Here is a 15913-nt window from a genome sequence, read left to right as displayed (position 1 = left end):
TAATTGCTCCCTTTTTGATGCTAGGAAAAGTTATTTCTGCATTGGTATTTTGTAACCTGGTCAGGCTACTTTGCATTGCCGTTTAACTTACATTTGAGTGATACGAAGATTCCTCACAGGGTGATGATGTGAAGTCTGGATCCAAAGGGTTTGAGCCTTACGTTGTGAAGGTGTTTCCCTCTAATGGGAGGAGTTGGGTTAGCTGGTTCTTGTTTAGAATTTTGTAGGAAACCCAACCTTGTTGGTTGAATAAGCATTCTTCTACAGAAGATAAGGTGGCCCTCTAGTGACTAAAAATATTGCATTATGATTTTAGTTCATAAAATATAATAACATGCACAACTTTTTCCACTTTCAGTTACTTTTCATTGGTGCACTTATTTTTGCTTGTAAATGTTTGTTTTCTTTACTGTCTAGTGTGGGAAGGAAGCAGTGTCTGGGATCTCCCCATCGATACTGCAACTCAGGGACCAGCTCTAGAACAACAACTTCAGCAGCTCGAGAAGGCCAAAGCTGCAAAGGTCAGAAACTGTTATGTATTATAAGGAGTCGGCATTGCTGTTCTGCAATGTAGGTGTGTTTCTTGAGCTCATGTAAGACCTCTAGCTTTTCAAATTTCAAGCCACGCTGTTCAATTTGATTAGATACTCTATTTATGGGATTTTCAATGAAAACGGGTTATATAAACCAGTGATTAAATCCTTTTTGGACTGCTGTTTGGAAATGACTGCAGTGGAGGTACTACTGACCTCTAAAGTAGTGGTTGTATTTTATAGTTGTCACTTAAAACAAACAAAAACAACAAAAGATGCAAAAAACACTGCTTCATTTGCCACCTTGGTTTTAAAATGGGATCATCATGAGCTCTCATGGCAAAGCCTGAGTAGGAGCAGTTAGTCATTCTTTTAGTTCTACCATCTTCTCACCAGAATTGGTTTGGGGAGTAGTTCTACTTGCTGGGATGATTTCACAGTTACTCTAGGATTAAATTGTTTTGGTGAGTTTGGACCTGTCTGATTCTGTATGTTCCCAGAAACTGATGAATTTATGATGACTGCAAAGCAAGTCCCTACTAGCTTCTTAAGTCAGAGCTTGTTTTAAGGAGCTGTTGATGAAAGACTTACTAGAGAACTGATGCTCATTAGAGAACAGAAACTCTCCTAGACATTATTGCAGGAATCTGACCCCAGTAGGCAGCTAGTTCATAGATAACGTTGCAATTAAGGGAGAGCATCTGTCAGAGGCTTCATTTGTTATGTTATATAATGTTAACAGAGAAGCCCTGAGAATTGGTGTAGGAATACCTTACCTGCATCTGAGTGTAGTTTTATGTGAATTGTAGCTAGAGCAAGAGAGGAGAGAAGTGGAAATGAGGGCCAAACGAGAGGAAGAAGAGAGGAAAAGGCAGGAGGAGCTTCGGAGGCAACAAGAAGAGCTACTTAGGAGGCAGCAGGAAGATGAGAGGAAGCGACGGGAAGAAGAAGAACTGGCCCGCAGGAAGCAAGTGAGTTTCCTCAATGCAGTTCATCTCTAATTTTAATACTTTATAAAAACTCACTTTAAGAATCCTGTGGGGTCTAACTAATCTTTGATAGGTGTGTATGAAGACAGTTATAATTTTTTCATGTGAGTATATGAAATGATTCTTCTGTTCTTGATTTTTTTTTAAATTCAAGATCCCAAATTGCCATCTGAGAAATGGGCTTTAATGGTTTACTTCAAGATAGGTTCTTTTTTGTGAGCAGAGAGGCTTTCTTCCATGTGGAATATTCCTTCCAAGTTTCTTAGGATCAATATTAGACTTCAGTTAGTTGCCCAGTTATTGTATGTGTAATCTTTATTGACCATTTATGCAATGTAGTGATATGATATGTTAGGGACTAGGCTGCAGACTAAGCATCTGTTTTAAATGAATCAAATGTAGAGGGATATACAGGAAAAACAACTTAATGCATTTTTTTTTCCTTCTTTAATTTAGTAAAGCATTTTTTGCTGAAAAAATTATCTGGGTTATGTCTTACTATCAGCTTTATTTTCTTAAGCTGATATTTAGGAAAGGAAGGGATAAGGGATAGAGTTTGGGAGCAATGGGTAAGCATATTTGTTAAAAATGAATGATATGGCCTATGTTTAATGGGAGAATGTATGTAGGATTTACGGCTTGTCCCTTCTTCTTAGGAGAACACAGAGGCATTACTAGCTTAAAGTTTCTGGCAGTTAATTCTAAATTCTGCATAGAAGAAACATTAAATGTTCTTTAAGCATAGTAGGAGGGAAATATGAAAGTTAGTTTCCACTACACATAAAGGATAAGGAGCAAGCACGTTGGTGAGCTTATTTACTAAGAAGTTAGTCAATAAATGGCCTATAAAGTAGCACATATATTACAACAAGAAGTGTAATAAATAATTTTTTCTTCATAATGTTTTGTATGTGCTTAGGTAATTGTAAAATTGCACTTTCTGATTTTAAGGGTCAGACATTTCTGAAGAGGTGTCTGGAATTGTTAGTTTTATTTGTAGCTTGGTAATAGACCTTAATTCATTCAGTGTTTGGATTTTGTCACCAAAGATGTATTTTAACAGAACGTAGTGTGTTGCATAGTTAGCTCTTACGGTATCTTTAAGAACAAAGTCTACAACAAGTAAATGTCTCCCTGCTTTAATATATCATCTTTGTGTACAGCAAGTCTTGACAGTCTCCAGTTGGAAAGCATCCTTTGAAGGATTTACGGTAGCATTCAAGCAATAATATACTCCAAAGCTTAACTTTTGAGTTAATTTGCTACGGATCTGTTTTAGTAATAACTAATTTTTCAGTTATCACATGGTATCTCAATGTGTTTCATTCATTGTGGCTCCAAATAGACTTGGGATATGCTTCTCAGACTAATAGTTTTGCCATTGTGTTTAACTTCTTAGAAATGTCCATTAAATTCTGAAGTTTATTGACCAGTCTAGATTTGTACAGTAAGTAACCTGACTTTCCCTTTTTGCAATGTCAGTAGGAAATAATTATTTAGAAGGAGGAAGCAGAATGGGATTGAAAAACGGTAACAAGTATTTTAGCTCATTACCAGTGTAATAATTGCAATAATGCAAAATTCTGAGCAGGAATGTATGAAAAGGTAAGAAAGGGTTTAAGCGCTTCTCTGGAAAGAGAAAAATATTCTTTATTTAAATTAAAAACAAACTGGTCTTATATTTGAATCTGACTTCTGTACTGGAAGGCATTGTAGAGTCAGGGATGAACTGATTTGTTAGCATGGATTTATACAGAGGAGATGATGCTTAACAAATTTGATTAACTTCTTTTGAGGAGGTGACAGTGAGAGCTGAGAGGGGTGAAGCAGTAGACTTAATCTGCCTGGACATCAGGAAGGCTTTTGATGTAATACTGCATAAAAGGCTAGTATATAAGGTTAGTAAATATGCTGTTGATGGTGAATTCTAAATAAAAAAAAGAAATTCAATTCTGTAGGATGAAATGTCGTACCAAATGTTGAATCCAGTTTTGTTCTTAGTTTTCATCAATTACCTGCACTGTAGAATTACAAACAATATTTCCCAGCTTGTGTAGCTTCTTTCTTTTTTGCTTCTGATGTCGTATCTTCTATTTTGTAATGACTAATCACTTTCAGGAACACAATTTGAGGTTTAATAATTTTACCTAATAATTGAGTTACATCTTTACTGTTCCTCTTCAAAGCATTTGGCCCAAACATGAATGTTACAAAACTAAAAGATTTGTAAGCCCTATTAACATAGGCAAGGGGAATTTCAGGTATTACCAGCTGCAGAAGTTCTAGAATGCTTTAAGAAAGCAGCCACTACTGAAATCAGAATTACTACTTAAGGATATTGGGAAATACTGTAGGTATTTCAAAAAATCTGAAGTAAATTGTATACAAAGCAATATGTGTGCTTAAAAAATAATTTTAAGAAAAGAGGTGGTTAATGCTCAAGAAAGCTGGGATTCTCCAGGAATCAGAAGCTATGAATATGGGAGCAGCGAAGACCAAAGGAGCAAGTCTGTATTTCCCATAAAAGTAATAGCAGAAAGCTGGAGAGCTTTCAACAGTTTTGGTCATAAGCTCAAAATAAAATACTGAGCAATAAGAAAGATGCAGAAGTAAACACTAAGAGAGCCTTTCCTATAGCTGTGAAGAGCGGCTAGAAAGAATAATCAGATATGTGGCTCCTGGCTTTTTATGACCATGCAGGTTTTTTCATTTTGATGCACTACTGTTCATCTTTAGCTCTCTAGGGGAGAGAAGTTTTTTAATTCTTGTCATTTATTCAGCAATGCCTCTTCCAGGATTCCCGAGGAAGAGAGATCCCTGCAGTTTTGTGTTACTGTTAATCTCATTTCCAAAAAGCAAAGTAGGGCAGAGATGTCAGTGAACTGCTGTTATGTAGGAGGACTTGGTGACTTCGTTCACCTCTTTCAGGTACTCCATGTTATGTCGATAACTAGTGCCAAACATCCCCCAGCCTGGCTGATGGCTGCATGTCTTGAGCCAAGCTCCTGGTGTGGTCTTTAGTCAAGCAAAATACTGGCACACCTCCAGCCTCCTCAGCAGACTTTCCAGTAAAAGCAACAAGAAGCAGAAAATTCTCAGCACTTGCACTGGGACACTTGGTTATTGTGACTTGACTGTGTATGTCCCATTAATTTAGTTACTGGCCCAGGTTACAAAAATGGTCTAGATGTTGTGCATTGTGCTCAAAGCTTCTCTGAATGTGTTAAATCAAAGCCTTAAATGATTAAACTGGAAATAATTCACAGGCTACTGTTTTAAATCCAGCTAGTAGAAGACTTTACAGCAGTAAAATGGGTATGAAAAATGCTTTGTCTACTGGACAGTTACATTGTAGACATCTGGAGTGAGCTGCCATCAGAGAGAAACCTGGTCCAGTTGGTATTACAGTTTACCTATGCCATGTCTATATAAAGGTTTGATATGTAATTTAGTATAAGGCTCTTAGATTTCAGAATTCTTGTTTTACTGGAGTTCAAAATTAATGCAGCTATCTCACACAATTAGTCTCCCTTAGTCGTCTCCCTTAGTTCTTTCTATATTACTTACAGAAAACTTTAAAAAGTACATTTGCACAGTACTGATTATTCAAAAGGAAAATATACTTATGAAAGCTTAAATTCTTGTCCAGTAAGTAGGACAGAAGAGATGAAAAAACAAGGTGCCCTTTGCACAGTTGCTGGATTTCAAGGATTGGAGAAGGCAGCAAAAAGAAAAGCTGTTTTATGCAATGAGAGGTCACAACTGGGGAAAAGCTGGACAGGAGTGCACCTGCTCTGTGGTACACAAGAGACCGGCAGAAGGCTGGTTGTACCCTATTCCTCTAAAAACCAAGTAGCAGAATGGAAAAATTTGTTGATCTTGACAGCATTAGGAAAGGTTACTGATGTTTATTTTTTGGTTAACCAAATCATTTTGCTACTTGGAAAGCAAAACATAATGGAAGCTATTTAAATAACTTAGTGATAGGCCAAAACCAGAGCCCTAGAGACATTTCATTGCCTATGATATTTAAGTAGTGTAGGACGAGGCCGATCAAAGCCCTTTCATAGAGTTCCATACCTCTGGGGCTTGCAAAGATTCAGTGTCCTCAAATATGCTGGGCTTCTTCAGCTTATTTGTAGTGTCTGGACATATGGTTTCAGTTTTGTAGTGCACTTGTTTATTAGTCAATGTTTAATAACTCCTCTAAGTAGGAGAAATTTCCACTTATAGCCAACAAGTCAAAAAAGGAATTGCTGAGATCACATTAAAATATACATGTTCAGGTTCAGTTAGACTGGAAGGAGGAGTTCTACCCTCCTTTGTTTTCATTCTCAATGTTTTTAAAAAACAAAGATAATGCTTGATTTCATGTATTTCATTAGACATTAAAATAATTCATTTGTTTATGAGATGCATCAGAAAACCTGTGACTTGTGGGTCTTAAACTTGTTCAATTTGCTTAATATTTTGTTTTGCCAGTGCTTAGCTTAAACTTAAGGATCTTTACTTGAGGCCATTCATCTGGCTAGACCATGTTGTAGTCTGTGTTCTGATGTGGTTCATCAATGACTTGGTATTTATAGATTGACATTCTGTTCCCAACTCCAGGAAGAAGCCTTGAGGCGGCAACGAGAGCAGGAAATTGCACTAAGACGGCAGCGGGAAGAAGAGGAACGGCAACAGCAGGAGGAAGCACTTAGGAGATTGGAAGAGAGGAGAAGAGAAGAGGAGGAAAGACGGCAGCGAGAAGAATTACTTCGTAAACAGGTGAAAACAAGCTAAGGGGATCGATCTATTATGTTTAATTATGGAGGCTCCCAGAGCCAACAAGCTTTGAAACTAGATCCATGCCTGAGAGACCATCAGTTTCTGGGGAGGAAGGCAAAGCTCACAGTCATTACCTCTCTCCTCAGTTCAGATAAAATAATCGGAATCTGATCTGCCCTGTGGAAAATTTGTGTTGAATGTGTTTTCCTTCATATCTGAGCATTAAGAATGGCTTTGCAGCATAGTACTTCTAGTTCTTTTTTCAAAAGAAAGGTAGAGTACAGTACTGGAATAATTTGTTTTAAATCATCATTTTACAGGTGTTTACCATAGTACTGTTTTTAATATCATCTGAGATCAGTTTTGCCCGTCTTCCTGTATTATGCCAAGGCTGTCAGCGTTTAAGCTTTTTTTCCCCTTCTATTGTCTTACTGTTAACTTTTTTTTTCCTTTGGGGTCAGCCTTAGAAGCTTATATTGAGGAATTCGAGCTTTCAGCCCCCTTATTGATACTGTCACAGGCTCTACGTCAAATCTTAAAATGCAAGTGGCTTGTTAACTTCTAGTCCATTTAGGATCTGTTAGTTACTTAAAAATTATTTTTCTGGGCCCTCCCTGATGTGATGTTCCTCACCTTTTCTGGCCCACCACACAGTCATCTTGTTTGTTACCAGAAGCATCTTTTCCTTTGCAGCTCTAGTTTTCATTAGTAAACATCACTTTGTCTATTTTTTTCTTTCATGTTAAAAACTTTCTTCCCTGATTTCTGTCAAGTTTTACCCTATTGAAAGTACACCAATGCTTGGCTAAGTTTTACAAGCAAATAGAATAAGCTCAGACTGCAAGATGCATGACTTCTAGAAGGAAAGTGGTTCAGACAATAAGCTAGTCTGAACTAAAGGTATCATTCTTTTTCAAGTCCCTTGGTGGAAAAATGGGTGAACTTGTATTTTGAGAGTATTTAGCCAATATTATCATGCTTTCTTGCATGACAAATGGTAAACTTAACAGCACAGAATAAAGGCACAAAGGCCCCTTTCTTCTGTTAGCATCTCAAATCCAAAGAGCAGAAGTAGTTCAGGTTTTCTAACTCTAAGACTTTACTTTTCCTTATGTGCTGGGAAGGAAGAGGAGGCTGCAAAGTGGGCACGTGAAGAGGAGGAAGCTCAACGGCGACTCGAGGAAAGTCGGCTACGCATGGAAGAAGAGGCAGCCAGGCAACGGCTTGAAGAAGAAGAGCGAAAGCGCAAGGAGCTGGAACTCCAGCGCCAGAAAGAAATAATGAGACAGAGGCAGCAGCAGCAGGAGGCTTTACGACGGCTACAACAACAGCAGCAACAGCAGCAACTTGCCCAGATGAAGGTAAAGTGTTCCTATGGCTTAACCTCCTTCTTAACTTAGTGTGCTGTGTAAAACCACAACAAAAAACCACAACAAGAATTCTATACTACTATATATACTATATATATAGTATATAGTATACTACTATAGTAGTGTAGTAGTATATATACCATAGTAATATAGTATACTACTATATATATATAGTAGTATATATTATATACTACTATAACATTTTATACTTTCAAATGTTCGGTTGAAGTTTAAAGGTGGCCTTTCTTTTCCCTGTGCTCTGAGCTTATATTGATTTTTATCATGATTATACTTCAGCAGTGTTTGTTAAAAGGTTTTGTAATTCCTAATGGTGTGTTTTTGTCACAGCTCCCTTCATCTTCAACATGGGGTCAGCAGTCAAATTCAGGAGGTTGTCAATCCCAGAACACACTGTCATTGGCAGAAATACAAAAGATAGAAGAAGAACGAGAAAGGCAGCTTCGAGAAGAGGTAAATACTAATGCTAAGGGAGCTTAACTTGTTAGAGTGGACTCCACTGTGAGCCTGCTTAACTGTTGGCTAAGATATTAGAAGTGATGGTGAGGGTGAGGGTTTTTTTAAATAGTATAATCCAGGTAGAATCTCTTTCAGGCGTAAGTTCAGTGAGTACTGTGAAGGTTTTTTATAGTTTCTAAATATAAATATGTGAAAAGGTGGGGAACTCTATCCTTCTCTTTAAACCTTAGGAAAGTAATATGTTCAATAAACAATATAAAATGATTATATCATCTATAGCATATAACTTTGCAAACATGCACGAGACCAGGACATGTTAAAGAAAAATAAGTGGTAGGAGAAGGTATTCCTCCAAGACCACTAATGCTTAGCAGACAGCATTCATAATTATTAGACAAGTTCATTCTGTTTTGGGCTAATAAACAGCTTGTTTTCCCTAGTTACTTAGTGCATCCCTATTTGTAGGAAATGTAACAGCTCAAAAATAATACTATTACAGAATTCTCCAGAATAAGATGAAATCAGTTTGAAAAAAAAAATCAGCAAGAATTTGGAACAGTAATGATCTCCTGATAGTATGGACAAGCATTTTTCTTGTTTGCTACAGCAAAGGCGTCAGCAGCGTGAACTAATGAAAGCCCTCCAGCAACAGCAGCAACAACAGCAGCAAAAATTGTCAGGCTGGGGTAATGTCACCAAACCAACAGGCACTACCAAGTCCCTGCTGGAGATACAGCAGGAAGAGGCAAGGCAGATGCAGAAACAGCAGCAACAGCAGCACCAGCAGCCAAACAGAGTCAGAAATACCACGGTATGTCCTCTATTTATCTAATCAGTATGTGGAAGTTAACAGATCGTGACAGTTTTCCGCGTGTGTTAATTACTGCTCTGCCAGGTCTGGTGCTAATACCCAGGATCTCTTTGTTATGTTTCAACAGCACTCTAACCTGCACACCAGCATTGGGAATTCAGTGTGGGGCTCCCTAAACACTAATCCCAGCAACCAGTGGGCATCTGACCTAGTCAGTAGCATCTGGAGTAATGCTGATACCAAAAACTCAAACATGGGTTTCTGGGATGATGCAGTGAAGGAAGTGGGACCTCGTAACTCGACCAATAAAAACAAAAGCAATGCCAGCCTCAGGTAGGAACTGGGGAAGGAGCTTGTGCAAAAAAAGGCTACTGCTCCTGAGAGGATGACTTAGCAGTTACAGTTTCTTGACGTATTTTACTTTGTGTCATTCAGGATCTCTTTGGACAACAAAAGTAGCTAATAGGTAGCCATTTATTATTTATTTTGGAATCTCCTTGGTAAATTAGTTCTTTAAACAGTACTTGCACTGTGTAAACTAGTGAGCGTTGTATGTAGCGCTGTGCTGTATACTGTACTATTGGTAAGTGTTAGTTTATAATGTATTATGCCTTTTCTTTATCTCAGTAAATCTGTAGGTATTACAAGTAGGCAGAATAAGAAGGTAGAAGAAGAGGAGAAGCTGTTGAAATTGTTCCAGGGGGTTAATAAAGCCCAGGATGGATTCACTCAGTGGTGTGAACAGATGCTTCATGCACTCAACACAGCCAACAACTTAGATGGTAAGAGGTGGGAAGGATTGCAACTACTCTGCTGTGGAAAAGCAGTATCCGGTTTGTTTCCTGAGCAGATAGTTCTGAAGCGAAGTAATGACTTCAATCAAAATAATGTTTAAAATGGCATCATTAGTTCTAAATAGGGGTCTGAAGAACCGCTGTATCATCTTCTCTGGTTTTTGTAGGACTAAATATTGCACATCAAAGGGTGCTTGGGAAGAAATAGTTCCAAAGTCTGCCATCCAGAGCTTCTGAGAACTTCTTGGTGGCGAATGCAATATCAGGCTGATGAGTAGGGATCCAGATCACTTTTAAGTGCAGACTAAATTATCACATGTCCCTGTGTCCCTGTGCAAAGCTTTTTTTTGTGTGAATTTTTTTTGCCCAGCTGTGCTGCAGGGCACATGGAGTAACCCCACTCAGATCACAAACTGGTACCTCCATTGTAGCAAAGCTCTGCAGGCGTTCTGCTGCCTCCAGTCTTGATGTGTGCAAATCCCTGTGCTCCAGCATCTGTACGCTGCACAGCTGTGGCTCTGTGGGGCCCTTGGACATGACTGTAGAACCAGTGCTGCTCCAAGAGCCAGGATTGCACCTCACACTGAGGCAGTAGTGCAACTTTCCTCCTCGTGGAGGAGAAAATCTAAAAGTAACCTGACCCCACCTGAGATCCAGTAATTAGTTGCATCTGATGTCTGAAGAGGCAGTGGCTCTGCAGTGCTGCTGTGTGTCATGTCTCTGCAGTGAGCTGCCGTGCTTTTGAGGTTGCAGTTGTCTTCCTGGCTTTCTTTGCCCTTTTCCATGTTTAAAAAGACAGCTCAGTTCAACATAAGTAGTTTAAAGAAAAAAGGATGATAAAGGAGGCTTGCAAATGAACTACCTGTTGAACTGCAGGTGTTTGTGGGTCGTGTCAGCCACTGTGGAGTGTGTCCTTGTCATCCTTCAGCAGAAAGGAGAATGTACTGATGGCAGCACTATGGAAGGGAAGAGCGTTACCCATTTAGGCCAGGCATTACATTTGAATGAGTTTATCAGCCCGTCAGCTTTAGACTCTGCCAACATATCCCTAGGATTTTTTTCCTTCTCATTACATTCACTAGCTTTCTTATCCTTGCTTTCCCTATAGAATGAATGAAACATTGTGGGACTCTACCAAGTTTACCAGGGCAAGCTGTTTGTGGGTACTAGACTAGCAAATATTTCAAACAAATCCAAAGGGTGTGGGTTTTGCATGCACACATTCATACATCTGCACGCACACGCTCATGGTCTGTCTTTTTCTTGCAGTTCCCACGTTTGTTTCTTTCCTGAAGGAAGTAGAATCTCCCTATGAGGTCCATGATTACATCAGAGCATATCTTGGGGACACTCCTGAGGCCAAGGAGTTTGCCAAGCAGTTTCTTGAGCGCCGTGCCAAACAGAAAGCCAGTCAACAGCGGCAACAGCAGCAGCAACAGGTAAATTTTACTTGCTACAGTCCTTAGGAATGTATAAATTCCAGTCTGAGGAGTTGGCATTTCCGATTGATTGGTAGGAAGGTGAGCAGGATTTTACAGGCCATGTGAAATGCAGAGAATAAAGCAGATTTCAAACATACACTACAGACTCAAGTATTCTTTGTAGTTAACAGCTGAAGCCCCCTATGGATCAAATAGTCCCGTAGCATACTGATCCAGGATATACTTCAGGAAGGTAAGGTAGCTATACTGGATGGATGCATCAGTGTCTTAGTGCTACCACATGTGATATAGAACGTGATTTGGGTTCTCTGTGTTTTCAGTATAAATGAACACAGCTTAATTCCATTTTATAATGTATTTGCTTTGTTTTCTAGGATTCAGTGTGGGGGATGAATCATAGTTCGCTACATTCAGTCTTTCAGACCAATCAGAGTAACAACCAGCAATCCAATTTTGAGGCTGTGCAGAGTGGGAAGAAGAAGAAGAAACAGAAAATGGTCCGCGCAGATCCTAGCTTGTTAGGTCAGTTTAAATTTTTAGAAACTAATTGTTTTTTTGGGGGAAAAGCCTTGAGTGTAAAAATCATGTTAACCTAAATGGGAGTGTTGAGTTCAAGCAGAAAAGGTAGTTGTTGAAATGTCCTTAGAACTTGTTTCAGTATTAGAATTTTTAAAATAATGCATCAGTTTCATGTAAAAGCTTTTGTTGAATGCATCTGCTGCTGGAACAGTTCAGGCCTCAAATTTGTGCTAAGTAGAAGACAAGATAGTGATGTAGATGACTAATGACACTTCTTGAGCAGAGGAGTCTCTTGTGCGTTCATTCTTTGTCCAAATGCAATCAGCAGATCAGGAAAAGGGGTCTAACAGAGAACTTGTTGCCTGCCCTTGATGTCAAGAACAGGCAGATTTCCAGTGTCTGTTAGTGACAGTGTGTTTTGAGGGTAAATTAGGAGTGGGTTTAGTTGCCTGAGAAAAGTCTTGTAAAGTAATGGGAAGAGATGTAATTTAGTTTTTTATTTTCCTTTTAAAACAATATAGTCATTAACATTATTTTTTGAGAGACGAAAACAGCCCTGAAGACTTCAAAAAACATATTTTCATGTATTGTAAGTTTTTGGTCTCTGAGACAAGGAAGCTGCCTGTCATGGACGTGTGGCTATTCTCATAGATAGCCTGGATCTTTAAGAGTGCAGCAGAACAAACAAGGCCTTTAGGTATATCTGTTTTGAAGAGTTTGGAATTGGAGGCAGTGAAGATGCTGACATCAGTTCGTAGTCTTTTTTGTTCTCTTAATTTTTGTGAGGACAGTTGTTGGCCTGCACTTACAGCATTGATGGAAAGGTTTCTGTTAAGTGGCCTTTAAGAAAACAGGGGCATTGCTTAGTTCAATGCTTACTGCTCTCATGTAGATATATAATATGTTGCTGAAGTATTCTTGTAGAACGAATGTGTCCCTATTAATTTTGTGTGATGAAATGGAAACTAGGGCACCACACTGAGCAGGTATTTGGTGTGCTGGCACTGCTGAACTCTTACTCGGTTTGTAACAAGCTGCTTTACACACCTGCAAGTTGCTGCCTTTTAAGGTTCACAGGACCCTGCCTTTGTTTTATATCTTCCTTTTTTGTTATCAGCACAATCAGTGCTTTTCAATTAAATTGGTTTCTGCTTTGAAGCGTAATGAACTCTTCAGTAGAATCCTGATGTATTCCACCCCTAGATGCTAATCTAGTGAATCTGATGTAGGTGATCAGTTAGATTTTTTAAAAAAAAAAAAAAGCACTTGGTCAATTGATATTAGAAGTCACTAAATGCAGTTATGAAGTTTCAGCTAAGAGAGCTAACATGGCAGCTTATTAAAAATTAGTATGCTCTTACAAAATTACAAAGATCTCTAGGTAACGTACTGCCAGGAGAGGGAGCCAGAGCAGTCTTTTAAACATCCTGAGCAGAGCACTTTGAAGATGATGGCTGTGAAAAGTGGTTTGTTTTTTACCACAGAGCAAGCCTATATAGTGGTCTCAAGGCAAAAAAAAAATAAAAATAAAAATGCCAGCCTTGTGCTTAAGAGCTCAACACAAAAAGTTTTCATCTTTCTTATACTTCATATGGGATTGCTACAATAAAAACTGAATCTTGATAAAAGTTCCTTATGATATAACATTAGAGTCTTTCCTTGTAGAAAATATGTTGGCTTTCTCACTCTTGTGTCACTGCATCCTTGGTACTTACAGTTAAGAGTGTCGTTAAAAGTTTAGATGTATATTGAGCCAACTGGGTAGCCCTGTGCAGCTTTGTACATTTTTCACATCCTCCTGAGCTAGGAGGTTAAAGGAAAAAAAAAAAGCAAAGGCCTGGAAATGTGTGGAACCTCCACGAGGTTTCTTAGGTACATGCGTCTATACTTTAAAGTAAGGAGTAGCATTGCTCACACCCTCTGAAGTGCTAGGCACGATCAACACTTCAAACTCACAGAACACCTATTTCTGCCTCTTGGACTCTGTAAGTACTGCGATAGGCACTCCTAAGTACCAGCTGGTTCAAACACGCTGTGTTGTGGGATGTTGCTGAGCCATGTCTTCACAGCGCCTAGATACTTTACTAGCTCTGCAGATAATGTCTTGAAAATTGAAGCTGAAATTGGGCTTCTGCTGATCTGTTTCTAAAGACCAGTTGATACTTACCTAAGCACATGAATTATCTTTGTGTTTTTTTTTGTGGGGATGGGGGAGGAGGGGGTAGGGAGGGAACACAACAGTTAGGGTTGTTAGGTCTAGCCATACTGGATTTTCCTTTGGGTTTTTACTTGGTGTCTATTCACTTCATCTTAAACAGCTGCTACATGTATCAGATGCATTGCATCATACAGAATATACCACAACCAGATGTATAACATGGCTCCTCTTTGGTTTGCAGGGTTTTCAGTGAATGCCTCGTCAGAGCGGCTCAATATGGGAGAAATAGAGACTTTGGAAGACTACTGAGCATGTGCAAATCAGCTGGCTTTTGCTGCATCTGTTAACCCTGGATTCTCCATTTTGGACACAGTACTCTCCACCATGCATTCTTCTTCGCCTTGCAGTGAATCACAGAATCAATCATCTCAGGCTGCTTCCTCTAGCCCCGGCAAACCCTTTCTGCCCAGGACTGCACAGGCGTTGTTCCTGCTGTCATCCTAGAGTCGAGTGGACTTTGTTCAGAGTCCTGGGAGGGTGGGAGACAGGATTTGTTCACAACAAAGCTGATTTGGGCAGCAAGCTTTCACTGTGCTGTGATTTCTTCTGCTGACATACCTGGAAAAAAAATCGATTGGGATCCTGCAAACCATTGCTTCCCTCTCCTGGTTACTCTTACCACATCCAACACGTGCAGTCATGGAGAGAGAGAGAGAGAGTTTGTGGTTAACAGATGTTGGTCAAAACCAAAATGCCACACAGATACTGACTTCCGCGCTCCATCAGGGCAAGTGGTGCTCTCCCAAGCCAGGAGTTGCATTCATAAGCTAACCTTAGAACTGGCAACAGCAGGAGAGGGGCGGTGGCGGGCGCAGTTTAGCTTGGGTTGGTTTGAAGTTGCACACCCCCTGCCAGCCCTTCTCAGCACATTATTTTGGAGGGAAAGCTCGAGTCTGTCTTCATTAGGTGGTGATGCTGAAGCTGGTGGAGTTTCCTGTCAGCATACTCCAGCCTTCCTGGACGAGGGGGGACTTCTGCTCTTGGGGAAAAAGAGGGGTGGCATCTCTTCTTTCAGGTTGAATTTATCCCTTAAATGCTACCTTCTGAGGGTTAGGACCAGTCTATTTTGAGCTCTTTTCCTGCAAATTTGTCTCGTTTAAGAGACAGTAGGATCTTTACCTTTGGATCTCTAGTCTTTGGTGAGAGTGAACACTGGCTTTCAGATACATACCCCAGCAGTCTTAGTTGTCATTTCAAACAGTGCTTAGGTTAACAAGCAGAGATGCCCTTTTGTAATGGAAAGAGACTGTGGAGGGCGAAGCTATGTGCAATGACAGCCCTGCATATCATCTACACTTTAAGCTACATCACGCACCTTCACTTGGATCCATGTTTAAGTATGGAATCGTAACTTTCTTCTCTCACCGAAAGATTACCACGGCCTTCCCTTCTCCACCCACCCACGTGCACACACAAAATAAACAAAACTAAAACTGCCAAATGCACTTAGTTTCAACACCCTGGTCCCATCTCCCATTCCCAGAGGGTTGTAACCTGCCAAGGGAGTTGCGCTGCAGTTTGGTGGAGGTGTGTAAAGGTGTCTGTCTTTCTGTCATCACTGCCTAAAGAAAACAGTTCGAGTTGCTCAAGAGCAGTTTGGCTTTGTATTTTATTTTGTTTGGTTTATTCATTTTTGGGGTCACCTTCTCCTCGTCCTCTCTCTTCCCCCAGCCCCCAAACATGTACAGTAACTATACAGAGACTGCTGCAGACTTGTATATAGTTTTTGGATCCAATAGCATGGAGAGACTTGGAACTGTTGCAAATCTGGTCTCCCTGTCTCCTTTGCTTTGTAAATTCATAAAAGGGGGAAGAGGGGTAGTTAAAATGTTTACAAAACTTTAAACTCCCTCTGAACTTTTGCCAGTGTGGGGGGGGGAAAGAGAGAACTTAAATAAAACCTGGTTGTATTATATCTCAGAGCAAATTTTCTGCTTGCTTTTGTCAAAGCTGAGTTTTGAGATAATTCCTGATGCTAAAACTGATCCAA

General features: G+C 39.7%; 1 protein-coding gene across 10 annotated transcripts in view; it reads left to right on the top strand.

Moving 5' to 3' along the window:
* The window catches only part of GIGYF2 (GRB10 interacting GYF protein 2), a 78543-nt gene extending 62630 nt beyond the window's left edge, over window positions 1–15913 (top strand). For 2 of the 10 annotated variants that reach the window (XM_084292075.1, XM_084292077.1), the window contains 12 exons: window positions 418–521; window positions 1343–1504; window positions 3319–3420; window positions 6134–6292; window positions 7417–7653; window positions 8011–8133; window positions 8747–8950; window positions 9078–9283; window positions 9578–9732; window positions 11014–11183; window positions 11561–11708; window positions 14105–15913. In XM_084292075.1, coding sequence (XP_084148201.1) covers window positions 418–521; window positions 1343–1504; window positions 3319–3420; window positions 6134–6292; window positions 7417–7653; window positions 8011–8133; window positions 8747–8950; window positions 9078–9283; window positions 9578–9732; window positions 11014–11183; window positions 11561–11708; window positions 14105–14172 — 1838 coding nt within the window. In that variant the 3' untranslated portion in view covers window positions 14173–15913. The remainder of the gene's footprint in view (window positions 1–417; window positions 522–1342; window positions 1505–3318; window positions 3421–6133; window positions 6293–7416; window positions 7654–8010; window positions 8134–8746; window positions 8951–9077; window positions 9284–9577; window positions 9733–11013; window positions 11184–11560; window positions 11709–14104) is intronic. The other 8 variants (XM_084292082.1, XM_084292079.1, XM_084292076.1 and 5 more) reach the window with 6 other exon arrangements.

Source organism: Netta rufina (assembly GCF_964035555.1).
Source record: "Netta rufina genome assembly, chromosome: 9".
NCBI lineage: Eukaryota > Metazoa > Chordata > Aves > Anseriformes > Anatidae > Netta > Netta rufina.
This window is presented reverse-complemented; position numbering and strand designations above follow the sequence as displayed.